Genomic DNA, 21500 nt, shown 5'->3' on the forward strand with positions numbered 1-21500 from the left:
TAACCTGAATATGATCCCAAACATGTTCTTAAGTGATTTAGTATTTTTAAATCTAAGATGGCGGCCAAAACGATTGTAAGAAATAAAAAAAATGAAATAATTCACTAATCAGTGGCAGAACTACAAAAAGAATAACTTCAACGGTCTAATAGCCGTGAGGGTAAAGGCACGTGTACCGTGCGTGCTCGGTTTGACCCAAGCAGTTTTTTTTGGTGTGCATAAAAACGTGAAATTCAGCATGTTATTTTGCTGTAACTTTGATTCCGTTTTTACCAGGGAATTTTAGCTGTGTGCGGGACGTTTCCACATTAGCGATAAGCATTCAATTCCAAAACAAAATTTAATATTTTTATCAAAATACATTAAGTCACGCACCTGCTCGATCCCAGCTCACCACACACTTGTCCTGCACCCAACCTGCACCTTCTACTACAAATAAACCCGCCTCCCATACACCCAAATCAGCGTCGTCGATGCACATAATGTTATGCTTGTTGATTTACTTTTTCACCACAAACAACAACAACAACAGCGTGCGCCGCACTCACCCACTACGAACAAACACAACAAGAGAGCGCGTTCTCACTCTCTCGAAATCAATCCAGGAACCGACGTCGTTTTACAAGGGTAAGGTCTCTCTTTGAGGAAGCACGACTCGACACGACACCCGTCGGGGAACTCACCGCCAAACAGCTGATCGGTGTTTCCGCGAATGAGATGCAACAGCGAGCGAGTGTGTGTGGTGAGTTTGCTCTCGCGAGAGCCGGACGAGTGCGCGCTCGGCTCTGAGTGTCTCTGAGCGAAGGAATCGGTCGTCAAACAGTTTGTGGCCGCGGACGGGCTCGCCAGCGTACGACGAGTTCAGTTAGAAATCAACAGTAAACAGAAACGGACGGAAAAGTAGGATTTTAGTTCCAGAACCTCCTCCTCTCAAATTCAAACATAAAACACTTGGACACTGCGAGCAAGAGTGAAACTTGTAAAGTGGGAACAGAGTAGAAGCAAACATAGAATAGCCGGAGTCCAGCCAAGAAATAGTTTCCGTCACAATTTTTTATCCAGCGAGTGTCGGGCGGGAATATCCTGGAACCGTGAAACTAGACGAAACACTTGGAACAAAACGTGAACGGTTTAGACAGCAGAGTGTCACAGACCAAACTATGCTGGAGAGAAGAACATCCCGGAAGCAGTTAACGGAACTTCGTCGAGAATCCTGTAACTTTTTACTCAGCGATACTCCCGAAGGGAGTCTGTGAAACAAATACGCACAATTTTTGTAGACTTTTCCGGTACAGTTCCGGAAGTGTAACCCAGCAGCATCCGGGGTCAGTTGGACCAATCAGAGAAATTTGTGTTGAGAAAAAAAAATTCGCGATTGAGTGAATGGAATAGAATACACTGAAGTTACAAGAAAAAAAAAATCGTTTCAGTGAAAAACACAGATTTTCGTAAAAAAATAAGCAATCAACAATTCGCCAACAGTGACGATGCAGAAGATGCTCTTCGGTGACAACTCAGAGGAAAATACTCCCGAAAAGTACGGGGCCAACCGCCAGAGATACAGTCTAATGTCGATGAACTTGTAAATCTGATAATTTACGGTTCTGCACCGACAGCCAACATCGCGCGCGTGTGTGAGCACGCAGACAGAAGAGTTGCCGAAAACGCAGTGCAAGGAAGAACGGTGAGAATAGCGACACAAAAGTGCACACAGGTGATGCAGATTTACGTTGTTTTTTTCTCTGCGGTGGATGTGTGACGCGAGTGAATAGCACCAGCTGCAATCGTGAAATTTGATAAGTGGTGGAGAGCAAAGATTTCAAGTCACGTTGTTAGAAGGTAAAAGTTGGAAAAAGCGAAACATGTTTTTTGAGGAAAAATGAGTGCTTGACAAACGAGAAACAGAGTGAAGAAAAAATCCAAAACCAACAAAATTACGTGAATCACAGAAAATTAAAAAAATCAAGAAAACCAAACCGAAAACCCAAAACAAGTGCAACCAGTGACAACAGTTAGTGGGCAGTGCAAGTGTCCCACACCCGGCAGAATATGGTGCCCCAGCACGGCCACGACCTGCAGCTAGTAGTGTCCCAGTCGACCGCCGAGCAGATGATGGATACTACCGGTGTTGTGGTGGTTCAGCAGGTCCAGCAACAGCAGCACCAGATCAGCACCATGAACCACGCACTGCAGCAGCAGCAGCAGAATCTGCTCGAATCCGTGCTGCAACAGCAGCAGCAACAACAGCAACAGTCCCAAGTGGTGAACAGTGCCGAGCAAATGATGGGCCAGCAGCAGCACCTGAATACGGTCATGTTCGGCTCCCAGATGGTGGACAAGAACTCCAGCACGCCGTACACCGATGCAACTCAGGTGAGTGAACTTTCGTCCGCCCTCGGAAATGCGATTTGCGAGTGATAAGGGGTTTGTGAGGATGATTAAGAGTTCTTTTGAGGTGACGAAAAGTGTGTCAACAGTGCACAGTGTTTGTGGTTTGTGGGTTGATGTAGACAGATGGTCTGATTCTGATAAAGTGGGATTTCCCGAAACCGGTCCTCTGAGGGGGGATTTCGGCATGTGGAGTGTGTTGAAGAATTTGGTGGTGACTTAAACACGTGAAATTTGTTTTTGGTTGATATTGTTCTTTTAAATTTCGGCGCTTAGTGCGAATTTAAATTATTTTAAAGAAAATATATTTTTTCAATCAGGGAACAAAACATAGTTTAAAAAAAAGTTATTAGAGTTGAAAGTTATTCAAAATTCAATGGAAATAGGTTGTGGAATCGACTGATTTTTTTTAAATATTTTTTCAGCGTTGATGAACCTTTTTTTTCCATTGTCAAGGGACATAAACATTTTAAAATATTTGCATCAACCAAACAAAAACAAAATACTGATGTAAACAATGTATTTTTTCGGTTTGTGATCTACCTGAATTAAATTGAATAAAACTTGATTTCAATAATTAATGTAATTCATTTAAAGATACATTTTTTTTTATCCTTTTTCGTTCAAAATATAAAAAAATCCGTAAAATTCATGAAAAATATTGAGCCTATTTTTGTTGACTGTAAATAAAATTAAATAAAGCTAATGATTTAAATTTTCCAAAAAAAATCCGAGTTCAAAAAATTATGAATGACGAAAATATAAATTTTCATTCAAAAACACTGTAACCATCCATCGAAATCTGAAATCAAATGTTTTTTTTTTTTTTTTTTTGTTTGATGTTAAAATCATAAAATAAAAATTTGAACTTGTTTTTCCTGATTCAATTTATTTTTAACAATAGCATAACAGTAATGATTTAAGATGCATCATGTGATGCCTTTTGTTAATTTTTTTTATTGGTCCCTCTTCCTTCTTCACTTCAACCAAGGTTGAGGGGCAAAAAATAAAATAAATTGTAATTCCTACAGCAAAATAAAAAAAAAATTAAATAAGGTTGAACTTGTTTCCCCAATTTGATCCTTAAATTTCTTTACAGATAATCATAAGTTTTAGGAATATGCCAAAAAAGTTGATTTTGTTTTTTTAAGTTCTGGAGAATAAAAATATGAGAGGAGGAAATGTAGATAAATTTTATCACTGCTATAAGAATAATTTCCAGAAAATTTGTATTTTTTTCTGGTGAAGAGTTTACGAAAGTTAAAAAAAGAAGGGTTGTGAGTAATTTAAATATTTAATATAGTGGATGATTGAGGGAAATTTTGTTGTTAATCACAAGAAAGTTATTCAAAAGATAAATACCTTATTCCGTATATTTTTATTTGTCGATTTTCTTAGTTAAAGCATTTGCCAAAATGCAAAATAACGGGATAAAAATTTAAAAAATTTGCTTGCCATTTCATGTTTTTTTAATACTGGAAAATGTTTTGTAGAATTGATTTCGGAAACGGGTTTTCTACAATTGAAATATTTTTTGTCAAATGCGTGCTGTATTGTCCAGTAAACTTAAACAACCGATTTTGGTTAAATTTTACTGAAGTTTGTAACCTATTTTAATTTACGTTTTACTTACAATCGCTACAATCTTGTATATTTTGGTTGATGGTTTACTGATCTGAAATCACTTTTTTCTCACTGATTTTGATGTAAAAATCTTAAAATTGCAAAAAGTTTGTTAGGAAGAATAATAAAGGTCTTGCTGATTGGATTTCAGTAGTCTTTGCTAATCTATATGTCCTTTTAGTTCCCAGGGAATAGTTCATAATTCATTTTTCGAGTATTTTACAGCAAAAAATACTTTCTGGTATTCTTCAAATATCAAGAATCCTTAACGAGCCTGAAAACACTAATTAGTATTTTTCTTGACTTCACCCTTGTTCGCTCCAATTTCCCAACGAAAAAAATAAATCGCCCAAAAAAAGCTAAACGAAAAAAAACCCTCCTCCATATCGCTCAAATAAATCAAAAAAACGACAGAATCGTACGACAGCCCAGCTGCTGGCCCCAGCCAGAGTCCTTCTCCTGGAGAGATAGATCTAAACTGTGGTGCGAGCACAAAGTTTGCCACCACGGGCCCCAGAAGTCCAACCAGCCAAAGAAGAATGATAAAACATAAATTTAACTTCCTGTGCAACGGCACCACCACGTAGTACTGATTTCGTCTCCTTAACTGGAAACATGAAGGGAGGGGGTGGGTATTCGTGTGCACGGAGTCACACGGAAAGTTCTGGTTTTGCTTGATTTGAGTTTGGACACATTTTGGGGGATGAATTACAGGGGAAATTTAAGCGTAAAACTCGCTGACCCCAGCTAAGAGGGTCAACTTTTGGGGGAAATCCAAAAAGAAGCAATCCGACAAAATTCTTTCCGTTCACTCTAACCACAGAACTTCAACTCCCAGCCAGGTTCTGGAACGCGTCGCAGAGGTACACGTCTACTGGCTGCTCCATAATTTATATCTTCTAGATTAAACATAAATTTCCATACAATCTAGACGCATTCCTCGTTGCCTCGTGTTCGTGTCTTCACCCTCCCCCTACTGCAGCATAATTCGTCTTCTTGAAAGACGATAGAGGAAATGTTTCACGTGGCCAAGGAAAAAAAAACTACCGAAAAAGTAAAGGAAAAATGGAAACTGAATTTTCTTCAAGTGAAATAGTGCATTTCCTTACAGAAATTTGCACAAAAACTGTTAAATTAAATTTCATTAAAACTGCGATTTCGAGTTAAATTTCTCAACAGACTAAAACGATGTAGACAATTTTTGTTTGCTCGGGGTTCGTCGCTTATTCTTAACTTTTTTTCTCTAAACGCCTAGCTTTTTCTTATCCTCGAAAACCTATCAGAAAATCAATCCAAGTTTACACACCTCCAAAATTTACCGACACAGCCGGAATTAAATTGACATTCGCATGATAATTGAACAATTTTACCCCTCCTAGACAAGAGACGGCATTTCCCGAAAAAAAAAACAGAAAAAATCACCTTTTTTCGTCTGCGTGCCCAAAAATGGAAGAAGACAACAAAAAACAACAACTCGCAACACGATCTCCAATTAAGATTAGATTAGGCTAGCCCGCAAATTGATCTTCATTTATCACCACCACCTCGTCTGGTGGTTTTAATTTATCTATTTTTTCCACCTCCCCTCTCACCCCCACCCAAAAACCTCTATCACGTGGCATCAATCAGAAATTTAAACACTGTGCCAAAAGTGGCCCGGACCTGACCGGGCAATTTCGACGCGGAGAGCGTTTTTTATAAAGCAATTAACACCCCTGGTGGACACCAGCGAAACAAAAAAAAAATAACCAGAGAGCTGAAACTAAAACTTGGTTGGCACGTCGGGAGAGATAAACTATGGCGAAAAATTAATAAATCCAGACACGCGGTGTGCGAAAAATGGGTAAAAGCTCGCAAAAAGAAAAAAAAAATATCAAGCTGGCGAAGTGACCAACCGACCGTGGGTATTTTTAGAACAGTTAGACTACAATTAGCGCCGTCGAGGGGGCTGGTGTTTAATAAATCAGTTTTAGAATTTTGGATGGACTGATGGACCGCGAAAAATAAGAATTCATGGAAATTTGCTTTGTTTTGAGCTTTTTGAACTTTGAAAAATGTGTTTCCTCCAATATTCAATAAACAAAAAATTAAATAAAAACATTTTTTTTATTTCTCTTTTTGCATAGTAAAATTAATATTCTGCCGCGTAAAAATATTGAGGAAAACCAATATTATCCATTTCCTTTAATTTTCGTTCCACAAAATACAGAGAGTAATACCCAACAAAAAAGGGTAATTTTACATCTTTTTGTGTGTAATTCATATTCTATTATCCTTCCATTACATTTTTCATCCTTCCTCCCATCATCCTTCAAAAAAAGACATGTTTTTCAATAATTTGCAGCCATGATCACATTTTGGAATTTTAATTGTTTTTTTACACGTTTTTTTTTTGTTATTGTTTGCTCTACAACTTTGTAGAACATTAAACTCTAAAAAATAACACTGCAAAGTTACAAAAAAAAACACAAATTCATAATGCCTCTGGATTATTGCAAAATCGAAAAGCATATCAAATTTCCCATAAAATGACATGCTCTAAAAAAATAAAGTTGAGTGACGAAAAATGGAAGACATTTTCAAAATATTTATGTTTTTGCTTTTTTTTTGCTGGAAAAAAAGTTTTTTCCCGAATTTTAAGTTCTCCATTTCACTTTACAGCCGTCCAATTTTACATAAAAGTCCTTTTGGCACCAAACGACAAATCAGCACGGGAGCGACGATTGCAGGCCGCAATTTTTTTGAAATACAAGAATTTTTTCGAATGTTCAAAAATGAAAGGGGTCGTACCGCTACTCCCAACGAGATATCGAAAAATTGACCTCGTATTCGTGGTCAGGGACCAAAATCATTCCTTAGGACAACATTTCACGCAAATTGTGAACAAATTTTGTAATAGGAAAATGTTTCATATTTCTTTAAAAAAAATATGTAAATTTACATTGTTTTTCCTGTAATTTCCCATCTTTTACATAAATTGTTGTAAAATCACATTGAAATTGTTTCAAATTCTTCCATCATCATTTTCAACGAATTATTATTTTTTGGCTGTTCACAGTTAAAATAAAATGATAGTATTACATCTAGGAATGTGTAATTTCACCTCAGAAAATTATTTAATTTATGTGGTATTGTGTTTATGTAGAAATACAAAAAATGGACAAATTCACAGTAGATTGTTTTCAATATGATTCGGGTTTTTTATATTCAAAGAAAAATAAAAGTTTTATCTTGTCAAGTTAAGCTCACTTTGACAATACTACAAAAAATATTTTAAGTTGCAATTATGCAACAAATTCGCTGATAAGACCCCCATCGCCCGATGCATTCTGAACCACCACTGATTTGCGTTCTCAAGCCTAAGTCGTCATTCCTCGCCCCAACTCTCACCAAACCCGGGCGGCAAACACTTCCTTATAGCTTTCCGGGGTGCTTGAAGTTTATCGCAAACCCCCTCCCGAGCCGGCACTGTAAACATCACACTTTCCGAGCGCTAAGAAGCGCAATACGCCAGCAGCGCTCAGACAAATCAGCTGGCCCGACGAGATAAGCTCGCGGAAAAACTGGGTCAGCTTGTCACAGTCTGCTCAAGTGGTGGTGGTGGGGAGGAACCACGTCGCGGACCGTGACCCAGATCCCTGCCGCCGCGGAGGTACACGTGAGTCCAGAACCGTTCCCACCAGCGAACGAATCAACGCGAGGGTTCTGGACAGTGTCAAGCTCAGAGGCGAGATTGAGCGGGAAGCGGTTCGCATTACATCATCTCTGGGAGCTGTCGGGTTGAGCTGTTTCCAGCTCATGTGGAACCGCACGTGGCAGGGCCACTTATCAGCTGACTTGGTTGTGACTATGGGGGGGTGCAAACTAGTGCAGGGCGTTGCAAGTAGCACCTCTTGAGCAGTGCAGCGATACGTACTTGTGGAGATTTTGAAGAGTTCTAAATGGTGAAATATCGAAATCTCCGGAAAGGGAAATCGCTTTGTAGCGCGTTCAAAAGGTCTTTCAAATACTCTAAGAACGAGTGACCATTTGCGAACGACAGGGTTGCCAAATCATCAGTTGACGATGTACAAAAAAGGTTAATTTTATCAAAATTTGGATTTTCTAGAGTAAAATTTGTAGGCTTGAATTATGAACCTTTTCAAGCCTGCAAATTTTACTCTACACACAAAAAAATATTTCCGAATGTTACATCATTTATGATGTAACACTTTTGCACGTCATTTAACATTTAAACTTACATGCAATTTGATGTAAATTTGCAACAAATTATACGTAAACACATGATTTTACGTGTGATTCAACCGTTTACGTTGAATCTCAAGTTTACATCAACTGAGTTTACACGTGATTCATTTTTTCCGTGCCGATTAAATTTGTGTAGATGATCCAAATTTTGATAAAATTAACCTTTTTTGTACATCGTCAACTGATGATTTGGCAACCCTGTCGTTCGCAAATGGTCACTCGTTCTTAGAGTATTTGAAAGACCTTTTGAACGCCTTACAAAAGGATTTAACTAAGTATTAATTTCTTTTTTTAAAACTTCATCATCCCGGTACGAGAATCGAACTCACGACCTCTGGATTGGAAATCCAGCACGCCGCTAGTCGAAACCCATCCCCTACCGGTCAGTATTCCCAGTGAGTAGAATAACTCTTTGAAGGGATCTGACTTTGCCGAGCCAGACAGGAATCGAACCCATCACCTTCCGCTTACAAGGCGAAACCCGTACCCTCACGGCCACGGTAGCTCGGCGGCAGGGTTGCCAAATCGTCAAACCAAATGACTCTCGTGGAAGAGCACTCTAATACTAACCCATCGAAGTACAGACAGATGGTTGGATAAATCTATCTAAATGCCACAATCTTATGACAGGGTTGCCAGATCATCGAACTCAATTTAAAAATTACGCACAAATCGTGCGTATGCTCAAGTCAGTTCGCCAAAACCATACGCACCTCGCAGTCATCGCGGTACGTGTGCATGCCCTCGTCCAATGTCAACCGCTACTGCTGGCGCTGAACCTCGCTGAACAACCGTTCAACCGGTACACAGGTATTAACCACTGCGCGCGCGCGCTGTTTGCCCCGTGTGTGCAGTATCAATGAATTATTTCAATGTCAGTTTATCTTTTTTGTTATTTTCATTTCCTGAAAATAACTCCTGCGGTTGCGCGAGTGCAGTGTCTTGTACCGTCCGTAGCTTCCGCCAGCCGCTACTGAACCAGCAGAATTCGAGCCTGCTGCCGGCTGGAAGCGATTTGTTTGTTTTGCGCGCGCTTGTTACAAAACTATCTACACAGATAGTTTAACTCGGCGAGGAGGGGTGCCTACCAATTTATCGATCAACGAAGAAGCGCATTGCGCCGGAACGCCAGACCCGAACTACTGACTGACTAACTGACTGACTGAAGAAACGCACTTGCAGCACCACACATTACGCAGCTGTTTTGCTAATCGAAGCGTTTCAATTAGCTGGGCGACGACGCGCTGATAAGCTCCGATGCGGGTTGTCTGCCCCCTCCGGAGGGAATCCGGAAGTGCCAGAGGTGTTGATGTTCTGCAGACACACACATGTGTGTACGTAGAAGTTGCCTGCAGATGTTGACTTCCTTGATTCTTATCCGGCGGTTGGTGTGGCTTAGCTTGCTTGAACAGGTGGATTAAGTGCAGGCTTGTTCGGCTTGTTGTGGATCAACGACCGGATTAATTGTTGGGAAGTTAATCGCGATCGAGGAGTGTAGTAGCGTGACCTATATTTCCATTAGCAGGTCTGCCTTATAAACAAAGCTCTGTTCAACAAAAAATTTCACACGAAACTTGAAATCGTTTTCACTTCAAGATTTAAGCTACTGTGGTATGCAGTAACGACAGTTCCAAGAGGTCATTTTAATTCTTGAAATTCCCCTTTCCAGAGAAAAATTTGAAGCTAAATAAAATTCTATGCTTTGATGTCTAAAACAATCCAACTTTGTCTGGCAACCCTGTCCCAAGCTATGTCCACTTAAGTGATATTTATGTACTTTTTCGCAGCCGAATCTCACTTACCTATGTGAAATCAAGATCAAGAATCAAGATACTTTCCAAACGAGTCAAAAATTTTGAAAATCTGGCAACTCTGTTGCAAGTTATGACCACTTGAGTGATATGTAAGTACTTTTTCGTAGCGGGATCTTTCTTATCTGTGTGAATACTATCTGGATCCATCATTTGACCAATTGTTGGATAGGTAATCGAAAGACCTTCCAAACAATCTGAAATTTTGAAGATCTGACAACCCTGCCTCAAATTATGATTACTTAAGTGATATTGATCTACTTTTTTGAAACCGGATCTTCCTTATCTGTATGAAAACTGTTTCCGGGTCCATCATCTGACCTACCGTGGATAGGTAATCGAAAGACCTTCCAAATAAATCTAAATTTTTGAAGATCTGGCAACCCTTTCTCAAGTTATACCCACTTAAGTGAAAATTATGTAATTTTTCGAAGCAGGATCTCACCTATCTGTATGTTAACTATGTCCGGATTAATCATTTGACCCATCGTTGGATAGTTAACCAAAAAACTTTTCACACAAGCCTAGAGATTTTGGAGTTCTGGCAACACTGTCAGAAGTTATGACCACTTAAGAGATATTGACTAATTTTCTAAAGAATTAATCTTCAGATGAAAATTATTTCCGTTTTTTTCTGTGATAAAATTGTAGTTGTAGTCCTGCATCGCTGAATGATTGCTACAGAGTAACTAAAAAACTAACTTAATATCTTTCGGAAAATTCCCTAAATTCACATTTAAATTGCCCTAATCCACCGTCTGCCCTCTATGCTAGCTTTCACACTTGCAGCCCAAGGTTACCCCAAAAGTCCATCTCTACAAAAACCAACTTTCCAAAAACTCCGGGTGTCATAAAAATCCACCCCGTACCCTCAATGTCTGCCCTTTTCAAAGCCCTTGGCCAAAGTCACACTGGAAAAAATGGCCACCCCGAAGCGAGACCGGAGAAAAATAATCCTCTTTTGGTTTCAAATTAAAATTAAATTAGAGATTTAAATTGTTTCGACAAACGTGGTCGTCGTCGGAGACGACACTCTGGTGTGTATCGCACACAGTTTTCCCTCCAGGGAGCGACACATTTCCTCCTTCGGTGTGATCTACTTATAAATTTTCTCTCTTTATTCACAATTTTGTTGGGGGGAGGGGGTGCCGACCTCCGGGGCCCTTCGGCCAGTGAAAAACGATACTGTTGAGGATTGTGGACTGGTCTTTTCAGCGGAAAGTTTTCGTGACCGGCGTGAAATTTTCAGTGCTGGGAGGATGTCCTGTGAAATTGAGATTCGGAGTAGATCAAATTTTGAGGTTATTCTCGTTGACTTTGAAAAACTAGATTATAATTCTTTAAAATCAACTTCTTCAACTTTACCAACTAAAAAACAACTTTCCCCCCAACAACACTCATCTACGATGTCCGGCCGGCCCCCAAAAACGCAGTCAAGATCAAGTGCGCTCGAGAGAGCAGCACTTCCCCGTATGGCCGGCGGGGCCACTGCCAAGGTGGACGCGTGCCGGGGCATATTTGGAAGAAAACTGCAAGGCAATTGGAGAGTGTGTGGCGGCGGCCAGTTTCAAATTGCAAACGCTCGCGCCGAGATCTGGTTCTAAATTTGACGCATCTTGCCGACTTTCGCACATGCAATTTGTTTCGGCTGGCCGGAGGCGGTGAGATCTGTGGTGCGAAAGTGCAGCCTCTTTCACTAGGAGGGGACTAGAAGTAAGGGATAGAGGGTTGAAAACTGGACAGAAAAGTTGCTCTGAAGATCTTAACGAAATGTTGAGATTCATTGATTGCAAAAACTAAGAGATTGATTGACTTCTGAAGCTGATCATGTCCAGATACAAAGTTGGCTTGGTTGAAAATTTCCACAAGAAAAGTTTCTGGGTTAGTTACCTACATCTAGTTGACAATTGACAGTTGACAGATGTTAGTTTACTGTACTTACCTGAATCCTTGAGAATATCCTCAGTCACTTAAAAAAACATACCTCTGTCAATTTTCACTCACTTTTCACATTGTTCCTACAGAAGATCCACTTACACAGACTGAATTCTGAAGTCCGTAATTGAGATCAAATTCTTCTATCAGCGATTTCACGTCAAACCTAAAGTGCTCCGATTTGCCTTAAATTTGGCATAGGAGTTCTTTGGTCACCATAATAAGACCCGTTTTTTTGTTTGGCAATTAGAGTGGTCCTATCCGAAATAGGGTGGTGCAAAAAATTGCATTTTTAGACGATGTGTTTTTTGTAGTTTTGAGATGTATTTTTGTAACTCAAAAATGTTTGTTGGAGAATTCCTCACATGACCAGTTCAGCTCAACCAATCCCACCGTGCACCCCTAGTGCATCGCCAGCAGCCTCACTTGATCTTGTTAGATCGAGCACAGGCCGCTTTCATTTGACCGCCAGCTTCAAATGAATTTGCAGTAAATTAACTAAACGTACGCTCTCGCTTGACACGTACACACGCCGCGGGGATGAATTTACGCGCATCAAATGGGTCGTTAAATGCCAATCCGGGCGCGCACAAAGAGAGGCATCCCTTAGAGTGGCAGGTACTCCGCCCCCGATTTCCTCGCAATAAGGAAAAACAAACCGTCTAATTTTAGGGGGTGTATTAAAACCCGGGCTGAAAAACGACCAACCCGGAATTCAAGGTCGTCCAGATCTAAACACACCACACCGCCACCACCCGAATGGACACTAATTCCGAGTCGGTTCAATTAACGAATCAGATCTGCTTCTCTCTGCGCCGCAGTGACCCATTTCCGAGGACGACTGTTTACACTGGCGGCTAGTTCTACGTCGAGTGGCGCGCACAAATTGTGCGAAAACTATTTGTAAACAGCCGCGGCTGCGTCGTTCGAATCATGACCTAACCTAGAAAAAAGCGGTTCTCGTAAGAGGGTTTGGACCTTTTTTTGCGAGGGACAACGGGTGTGTGATCATTGCGCGTGGTCATCAGAGTTGATGGGCAAGGAAGCGTCCCCATTTTGTGATTGTTTTTGTCTGTGTGAAGTGAGATGACAAAGCGGGAAATTGGTACTGCGGGATTGGCGGTGAAGGTCGTATGTGGATTGACCGGATGTCGAGGGAGAGAAAGTGAATCTGCTTGCGCAAGTCATTGTTTGGACTGGGGATTTGAGGACGAGCTAGGACTAGGGGTTAGTAATAGTATTTGACAGTTGACTGTTGACAGATGTTAGCAGTGAGTACTCACCAAGACTTCCTAGAACTCTTCTGGATCATTCACCTCACTTATGGTACTTACCTGCAACATTTTAAAACGAGTATATCACTTTCGTAGAAGCGAACATCTGCTAGAAGTAACTTGAATTTGAAGTCCGTAATTGAAATCACTTGTTGATTTTTTTGAACCGCATAGCTCATATTTGAAATCCGTATAAGAGATCAAAAAATCGAATCAATCCCGCCCACCCCCACTTCCGCGAACCTTCTCAATCAATTTCCGCCCCGACAAGCTCGCCGACCCGCACTGGATTACGGCGTAGGATTTCACGCAGCTTCAATTTCCTCGGTGACTTGCGGCCAACATCGCCGGGTCAACCGAAGACGCGCTCGGAGGTCCTTTCGTGCGTATCCAGACCGTTTTTTTACTGCTCCTTCGTTCGTAGCCAACTCTCAACATGCTGCTGCCACCCGAAACCACATTCGTTTCATGAAAATTCATATTTTCAATGATTTATGGGAGCCGGGGCATTCCAGCGCAGATGTGAAGATTTATGGTGGTGTTCGTCGGTGAAGAAATCACAATTCACCCGGCAGCCTGCAGCCTTCTGGGCTGGGGGTTTTCCAAGACACTAAACGAATTTTCAGGCGGCCAGATTGTGTGTCCTGGGCTCGCAGCTCCCGCTGCAGAGAATCGTTCATTACTATTCGTGACACATTCGTGGGTAAAAGTTTAATGTCTTTTCATCAATCTAGCGGAATATTTAATTTTAAAGCATGATTTGCGCTGAGCTTACACCCTCCCCCGGTTTTTCCATCTGGCCAGTTGTTACTCACTTTTTGAAGAGTTTTTCCACGTGGCTTTGAGCCACCATTTGACAGAGACTAATTACGACGGGCACTTTTTGCGTGCGTGGGCTTCCGAAACTCCTCGCTGGGAACCGTGAAACGTGAAAAACCAGCAGCCATAAATTTAAATCACTCCGAAAACTTCAAATATAAATAAATTAGCCGGTGTGAAGGTAGAAAGGATTCCCCCGACCCAGGTCTCCTCCACCGACGACGTGCCAAATGAGGGATGAACTCGGGCAAGTTCTTGCCGGCGATTTTCGGTCGGTTCAACCCATTTCCTAATCATTAAAGTTTGCCCTAGGAATCCTTTTTCCCCGGGACGTCACACCCCGCGGCACCTCCTCCCCCACCGGGGCGAGGGGCGGTTGGGAAAGCCCCGAAATTGACGTGCCGATTTTTTGGGCCCCGCTTGCGAACCAGCAGAAAAAAAGTAAGGGAAAATATGCGTGACATGAATAAATGAGTGTTCGGAAAGCGAAAACTTTCCCATTTGTGTGCGGCGTGCGGGTGGCGGCGAAAGTTAACCCTTTTTTGGCCCCGGGAATGCTGTTGTTGTTGTTTCGGTGTGGAGGTTTTCCTCCAGGGTTGAGATACCGGGAAGGATTGATGGATCGGGCTGGGATTCGCAAATGGAATTTCGATGGTTTGCCGCAAAATCTCTTATCGGAACGTTGACCTTGTTGGGAGTCTGCCTTTTTGGGATTTGGAAAATCCGGCGAGAACTTCATTCTGAACAATCGGTGATTTATAAACTCTTATATTAGCCTAAAAGTAGGCTTATCAATTAGACAGATGACAGTTGACAGAGCAACAGAGCAAATTGTTGGTACTTACCAGGAAGTCATACACTTATCACTTCAAATTGCTGGAAAAGTTCCTAGAACGTCCAAGATATTGAAATCCGTAATTGAAATGTCTTGTTAGAAGCTTGAATTTGTGACATTCTAAGAATTGACAGAATTGAAGTCATTTCTTAACTGAAACACATAGTAGAACTGACAGATGACAGTTGACCGAACATTCAACTTACCGGAGGTATCTTTTCAGTAAATGCAACTTTCCTTAAATATTTATATGCACTATTCACTTCAATCGATGCAAGAAATCTCGCAATGTCCTCGATGTTGAAGTCCGTAATTGAAATCACTTGTAAGAAGCCTGAATGTATGCAATGCCAAGAATTGTCAAAGGACAGCTGACAGCCGGGTTGACCTGGAAGACTCACTTCCGCTTTCCACGTATTAACTTATGACGGAAATTTGGATCTAAGCTGAACTTCGTAATTGAAATCATTTTCATACAAATTTTAAAATTCCAAAACAGACAAAATCCGCGAATTCATCCCTGCCATCTCGCCAGATTCCGCCGTCAAGTTGGCATGTTCCTAGGGACATCCGCACAAAAAGACGGGCGGGCCACAAGTAAAATAACCGGAAAGTGATTCGTCAGAAGCGAAACCTGGATCGTCGTCCTTGTACGACGCCAGAGGGGGGGGGAGGGGCAAATGGGAAAATCACTTTTTCCAGAACTTTGCCCGCGCCAACTCATCAACCTGTTGTGGGGCAGCGCACGTCCGTTTCAGCGCGCAAAGAAGTGCGAATGATTTCTTACTGGGGCTCTGACTTTGCCTCCGTAATTTCCTATTCATCGTTTCCAGGAAAGGGGTGGGGGTAAGGAGGTGGGAAAAAATCGCTAATTTTGTTTTCCTCTGCTGGTTTCTTTTTGGGAAGGGCAGGGTGGTGGATCTGGGTCGTTCGTTAAGTAAATTATAATTAATTGAATAATTCCCTAATTTCTGCACGGGGCCGGGTGACCTTTGGCAGTCCTTGGTGGAAGCAACCGGCAGGTTCAATGGGCTTTGATGAGCAAATATTTAGTCATCGAGCGGAAAGTGTTGATTTGATGGAAAGGACCATCAGCACCATTTCGTGATCGAAGGAATTTTATGGGTTAGTTTTGACAGGTGACAGTTGACAGATGTTAGTTCCTTGTACTTACCTGAGCTTTACGTTGATACATTGTACTTACCTGAGAAGACTCGAACACACTTCAAAAAAACTTAAGATCATTAGGATGCTTCTTCGATTTTGAAGTCCGTAATTGAATTCAAATCATAAACTAATGATATTATTTCTTATTTATTTCCAGGTAAACATTTCAATTCCAGTGAATCAATAGTGTAGGCAAGTAAAACACCATCCCTGTCCCTGCTGTAAATCAATGAATCTCGGATTACCCGCCGTTACATCCTTCAATCTTCTCCAGCGCGCAATGTGCACCCACCGTAATTCGCACTTTCTCGCCGCGTGAGGAGCTTGCTTCCCATGTACGCGTCCAAGTCCTCGCGCCGTCCCACGACTTTCCAGCCAGACACAACAGAGCACACAGCCCGACTCAGACTCTCCCACGCGTCGCCGTCCAAGCTCTGCCATCCGTCAGCCAGTTAACGACATGGTTCGTCCTTCGGACGTACCATCGACTGGTCCCTTGGTTGCGCGACTAGTCGACCGATGATGATTGAGCGTCGGATAATTTATCACTTTGTGTCTGGCTGGCTGGAAGAGTGAGTGCCAGCCAAGAGCTGACAATGGTCGTTGCAGGGAAGATTGAAGGATGAAAAATGAGGAGCGCAGCCCAGCTGATTTGCGCTTCAGTTTTTCCGGATTTTTCCGCGCCCAACCCCTCCAGCTTGCCTAGCCTGCACTGGTTTATGCAAATTCGCACAAATTCGCTTACTCACGCGAGAGTCTGCCACAGCGTGATGTCTTCTTATCGGGGCTCCACGTTGACGTCGATTTTCCCTTTGATGAACGCGTGCTTTTTTCTGCCGAGTTTCCCTCCTCAAAAAGTTGGTGTTTTGATTTGCGCGATGAAGGTGGGGTTGGCGGTGAAATTGCTTTCCAAACACGCCCGTTCGGGAATCGGGAGCGTCCCGGAAAGCTGCGCGTCGGGTTCGTGTAATTTAGTGACTTTAGCGATGGGGGAATGTTTTCAAACTTGCTTGAAAATATAAGAAGTTGAACAAGTTCTCACGAGTGATCTTGCAACGACTTGGCGACTTTCGACTTAGATTTGTTTTCTGAAAACGCCTACATATAGGCAATGCTTTGTTGAAGATTGTTAGGTTGATCTATGACAGACTGGTTAATTTGACAGATTGTACTTACCTCGAGTTTTTCTAATTTTTAATTACGTACTTACCTGATACATTTTTCACTTCAAATTGCTGTAAATATCCATGAAATGTACCATGGTTTTGAAGTCCGTAATAGTAATCATTTGTTTCAAGAATTCAGATTTCGTGAAACCAAGACCCACCAGATTATCATCACCGGGATTCTAACGCGGGATGCGCACCAAGGACAGGAAATGGGGTTTGGAAGACGGGAAGTGCTTCACTTTTTTTAAGGGGATAAGGGAAAATCTCCACGGTGCCTTCAAGTAAGTTTCGCTTGGAATTGGAAGGTTTCTGGGAATGTAAATAGTCTAGGATACGCACCAAGCAAGCTTTACGACCAAGGGACAACGGAAGGTATTTGAAAGACGGAAAGTGTTGATGCTTCACTTTTTTAAAGGGATAAGGGAAAATCTCCACGGTATCCTCAAGTAAGTATCGCTTAGAATTAGAAGATTAGAAAATTGGAATCCAAATCTGAAATCACACGCATTAGGTGGATTACTCCCCACTCTTCGAACATCGCTGTTGTTCCCTTTTTGGTTAGCAAAATTTTAATAAAGTTAGGAAGTGTTATCCTGTTTGCAATGTAAACACAGAGTGCCGCTGTGCCGTTCTCTGATCTATGGCAGCTGATATAATGGATGGCTTTCGCGCGAATCGACTGGAATGTTGTACGTGGGGGGAAAATTAATGAGCTTCTGCGTCTCCCCAGCCAAGGCCTTTTCTTTTGCCAATTTTGGAAGATACAAGCAGCGCGATAGCGACCTCCTGTTGACGCTGGCAGATTATCGGGAAATTGAATTGTGTTCCCCACTTCCACCCTCTCACTTCTCGTAAATCGAATTTAAGACTCCCAAAAAAATTCAAATATTCCTACCACAAAGCTAAGCTTTCCTCAAACGTGGCCACTATTTGTTGCTGCGCTCAAGGACCTCAAAATCCACAACCTCCCCAAAAAATGTACGACGTACGACGATTTGTAATCCGAAAACAAATAGCTCCTAATCTCTTCATTCGCCGTTCGTTCAATTTGTCCGGCCTGAATGGAACCACTTACTTTTCCGGCTTTTCCCCCCACCCCAAGGGAGGGGTTTTCCCCCTGGCACATCATTACCAGATACCGGCACGACGACGACGGGGAAATGTGCCAAAAATGCCGGCCATAACGACGTCGTCGTCGCCGGACGTGCCTTCAAAAACTGACTGTTTGATTTCTTCTCCCTTTAATAATGTTTAATCTGGCCGGATTTGGCTGGATTAGAAGCACCTTTCTCTGTTTGCTTTGGGTGATTTTTTTTTCTTTCTGGACTCGAGCCAACGACGTTCGAAATAAATTTGTTACGATTTAAAATTAACTAATGCAAATAAGGCGGAGGACTTGGCTTTGACCGGTTTGGGGTTCTTCCGCTTTTTTTTTTACTCTCTCTCTCTTTCCCGGAAAATGTGAAAAGTGAACAGTTTAGAGGCGACACAGACAGATTTCCCTAAGAAAAAAGAGAGGAAAAGCGGTTTTTATCTTGGACCTCGATTCTTCGCCCCCCCCCACCCTTGTCTCGATTCTGGCGATTATGGAAATTAGATTTTGGGGACTTTTTCCCTTTTGAAGCAAGTTTCGGTGAAAGAAACAAAAAAAAAAAGTTCACGAACTTGGGATTTTGTAAGGCGGTGTGCGAGAGAGTTTTACGAGCTAATGAGACTGTTGACGATACACTTTTTGCCAGCAGCAAGTTTATTGGTTTTGCTGAGTTGTTGACGCGAACGCACAAAGTTTTTGCGTTTTTGTGCTGTGTGCAATTTTTGTAAAATTTGTTCGACCCTCGGGGGCGTTTTCTAAGGTTGTTGCTTTGTGTGAAGTTTTTGTGTTTTTTTCGGATGGGGAGTGGTGAAAAGTTATCGTAAATGTTTGCGCTGGAAACGTGCAAACAAGTCTGAGGGAAAACCATTGTCTGAGGGAAATCCAGGTTAATTAATAGAAGGTTGTAAAGGGCAAGAACATTGTGAAATCTGAAAATAAAATGATTAACATTTTATAAAACAAAAGAAACAAAAGAAAATAATGCTCAACATTTTTCTAGAACTTGTTAATGTTGCAACAATATCAAAAGTTACAGTAACTCAGGACAATCTTGAGCTTCATGATAATATTGTTAACAACTTAAATCATTTTAATCTATCTTTGAAAACGGAAACCCTATCGAAAGTTGTGAATACTTATGGTTTTTGGTTTTCAACAAATAAAAATAACCATGCACCAGAAATATAAAAAGACCTAACAAAAGTCTGTATTTGGCCAGTATCACGTCAATTTTGGATCTGGCTCGAGCAATAGGAGATTTGTTTTGCATTTTAAAGCATCCTTCAACTGTAAAATGCTTGATTTTTAAAATATGATCCTTTTAAATATACTTTCGGCAAACAAATTCAAATTTTATGACTGATTTTAAAAACTTAGAAAATTATAATTTCAGTTATACTACTATCAAAAATTAGCAAAATATCAATGAATTTAAGAAAATATTTTTTTCCTTTACTTTCACGTTTTGTCCTGAACTATGGTCCTAAAATTTAAAATATTTAAAAATATTGAAAAACTATTTGATTCAAAATGCATGAATAAGCTTTATGCAATGCATGCTGATTTATTTGCAATAAATTTTACTAGGTTTTGCAACGAAAATTTAAATTTTAGTCAATTTCCCCCTCATTTTGTGGGAAATTTTGCATGGTGGGGACAAAATTCTGACATTAAACATATAATCGCCTTAAATGAAAAAACAAATACATTTGGAAAAAAAACTATTTAATTATTTAATAAATACTTTCTTTTCCTGTCATTCAACAGTGACGATATGGCATTCTTATCATCACCAAAATTAACAGTGCTGACAAGTTTTAGTGCCGTTTTGGATATTGAATTGACGAAACACACTGCCGCCAAATTTAACGATGAAACAAATATTTTACTGAAAAAATTCCATTCAAACTTGAATTTTAGAACTACATAACTCGATTTTTACAGCACTCGTTGTAGTTATAAAATGTTTTTTAATAACAATAATTACTGCGTGAAAGCGTTTTTGAAAAGTAAAAAAAAAACTTTTTGTCTGCCTTTTTTATGATTTTACGTTTAACTTGGAATTAAAAACTTTATACTCGTAAGCAAGTTTTTATTTATTTTTCGAAAATCCGTTTACGCAAAATCAAACTTTTTTCAATAAAATCGCAGTATCTCGCCAATAGTTCATTTTAGTTTGAGGTTTACGTAGATAATTATGTAAAATTGTCCCGGAAAGACGGTGATGATAAAATAAAAAAAAAAAAATAAAAATATAAGTAATTGGTCAACACTGAATTTTAATACTTAAAGCGTTAAAATATTATATTAGGGGGAATTTAAATTAAAATTTCATTTTTAATCGAATTCCTTGGACAATTTTCTATTAAATACAACCTGCGAAAAGTCTTTTGCTTAAATGGTTGCAAAGTTATGATTAAAAGAAAAAAAAAGTTTTTTGGGAAAATCGTCAAAAAAGAGGGCGATTCCAAAAATAGAGGGATGATCCAATCAGCACAAATCTTAGGATTTCTGTTAAGTATCGATAGATGAACGTTCCCTCCAAGTTTGATCCAAATCAGTGAAGGTTGAGTCCAAAAGTGTATCCAGTTGACCTGGAATGACCCGTATTTACTTTTTAAAAGTGCGAAACCTTGGATGTAAACATACAGTCTACCCCACTTGCTCTACACCGTTAACAATTTTTGTAAATTTGGAAGGTGTAGTGTTGGAGGGTTGAACATTACCTCTTTATTGATGTAATTTTACCTCAATTTAGACGAAAAAAGTTACATTACACCAGAAAAGTTGTAAAATCACACATTTCCAGAGGTAACTTTAAACATTTTTTCAGGCATAAAAGATGTACCCCTTCCCAGATGTATTATTAAGATGATTCACGTTGAGTAAGAGTGAGATAGGCTGCTTGTTTACATCCAAGGTATCACCTTATTGATTTTGTATGTTTTCTATGTTTGAAAAAAGAGTCAAATATAGATTTTTTCAAATTCATTATTTAAATGACAATTTCATTCATTTTTTAGATAAGAAATGCTGGTTATTTGTATTTCTGGAGCTATCGGGAAAAGTACTGAAAAAAATGATAATTTTAAAATGGGATCTCAGTGGGCACCCTGTTAATCTTACAGACACAAAATT

General features: G+C 40.5%; 1 protein-coding gene across 1 annotated transcript in view; it reads left to right on the forward strand.

Annotated features, from left to right (window-relative positions):
* Positions 1-835: 835 nt before the first annotated feature.
* The window catches only part of LOC6047528 (myb-like protein I), a 157148-nt gene continuing 136483 nt past the window's right edge, over positions 836-21500 (forward strand). Inside the window, exon 1 of the mRNA XM_038265979.1 lies at positions 836-2373. Coding sequence (XP_038121907.1) covers positions 2050-2373 — 324 coding nt within the window. The 5' untranslated portion in view covers positions 836-2049. The remainder of the gene's footprint in view (positions 2374-21500) is intronic.

The sequence above is a fragment of the Culex quinquefasciatus genome, chromosome 3, assembly GCF_015732765.1.
Source record: "Culex quinquefasciatus strain JHB chromosome 3, VPISU_Cqui_1.0_pri_paternal, whole genome shotgun sequence".
NCBI classification, from domain to species: Eukaryota; Metazoa; Arthropoda; class Insecta; order Diptera; family Culicidae; genus Culex; species Culex quinquefasciatus.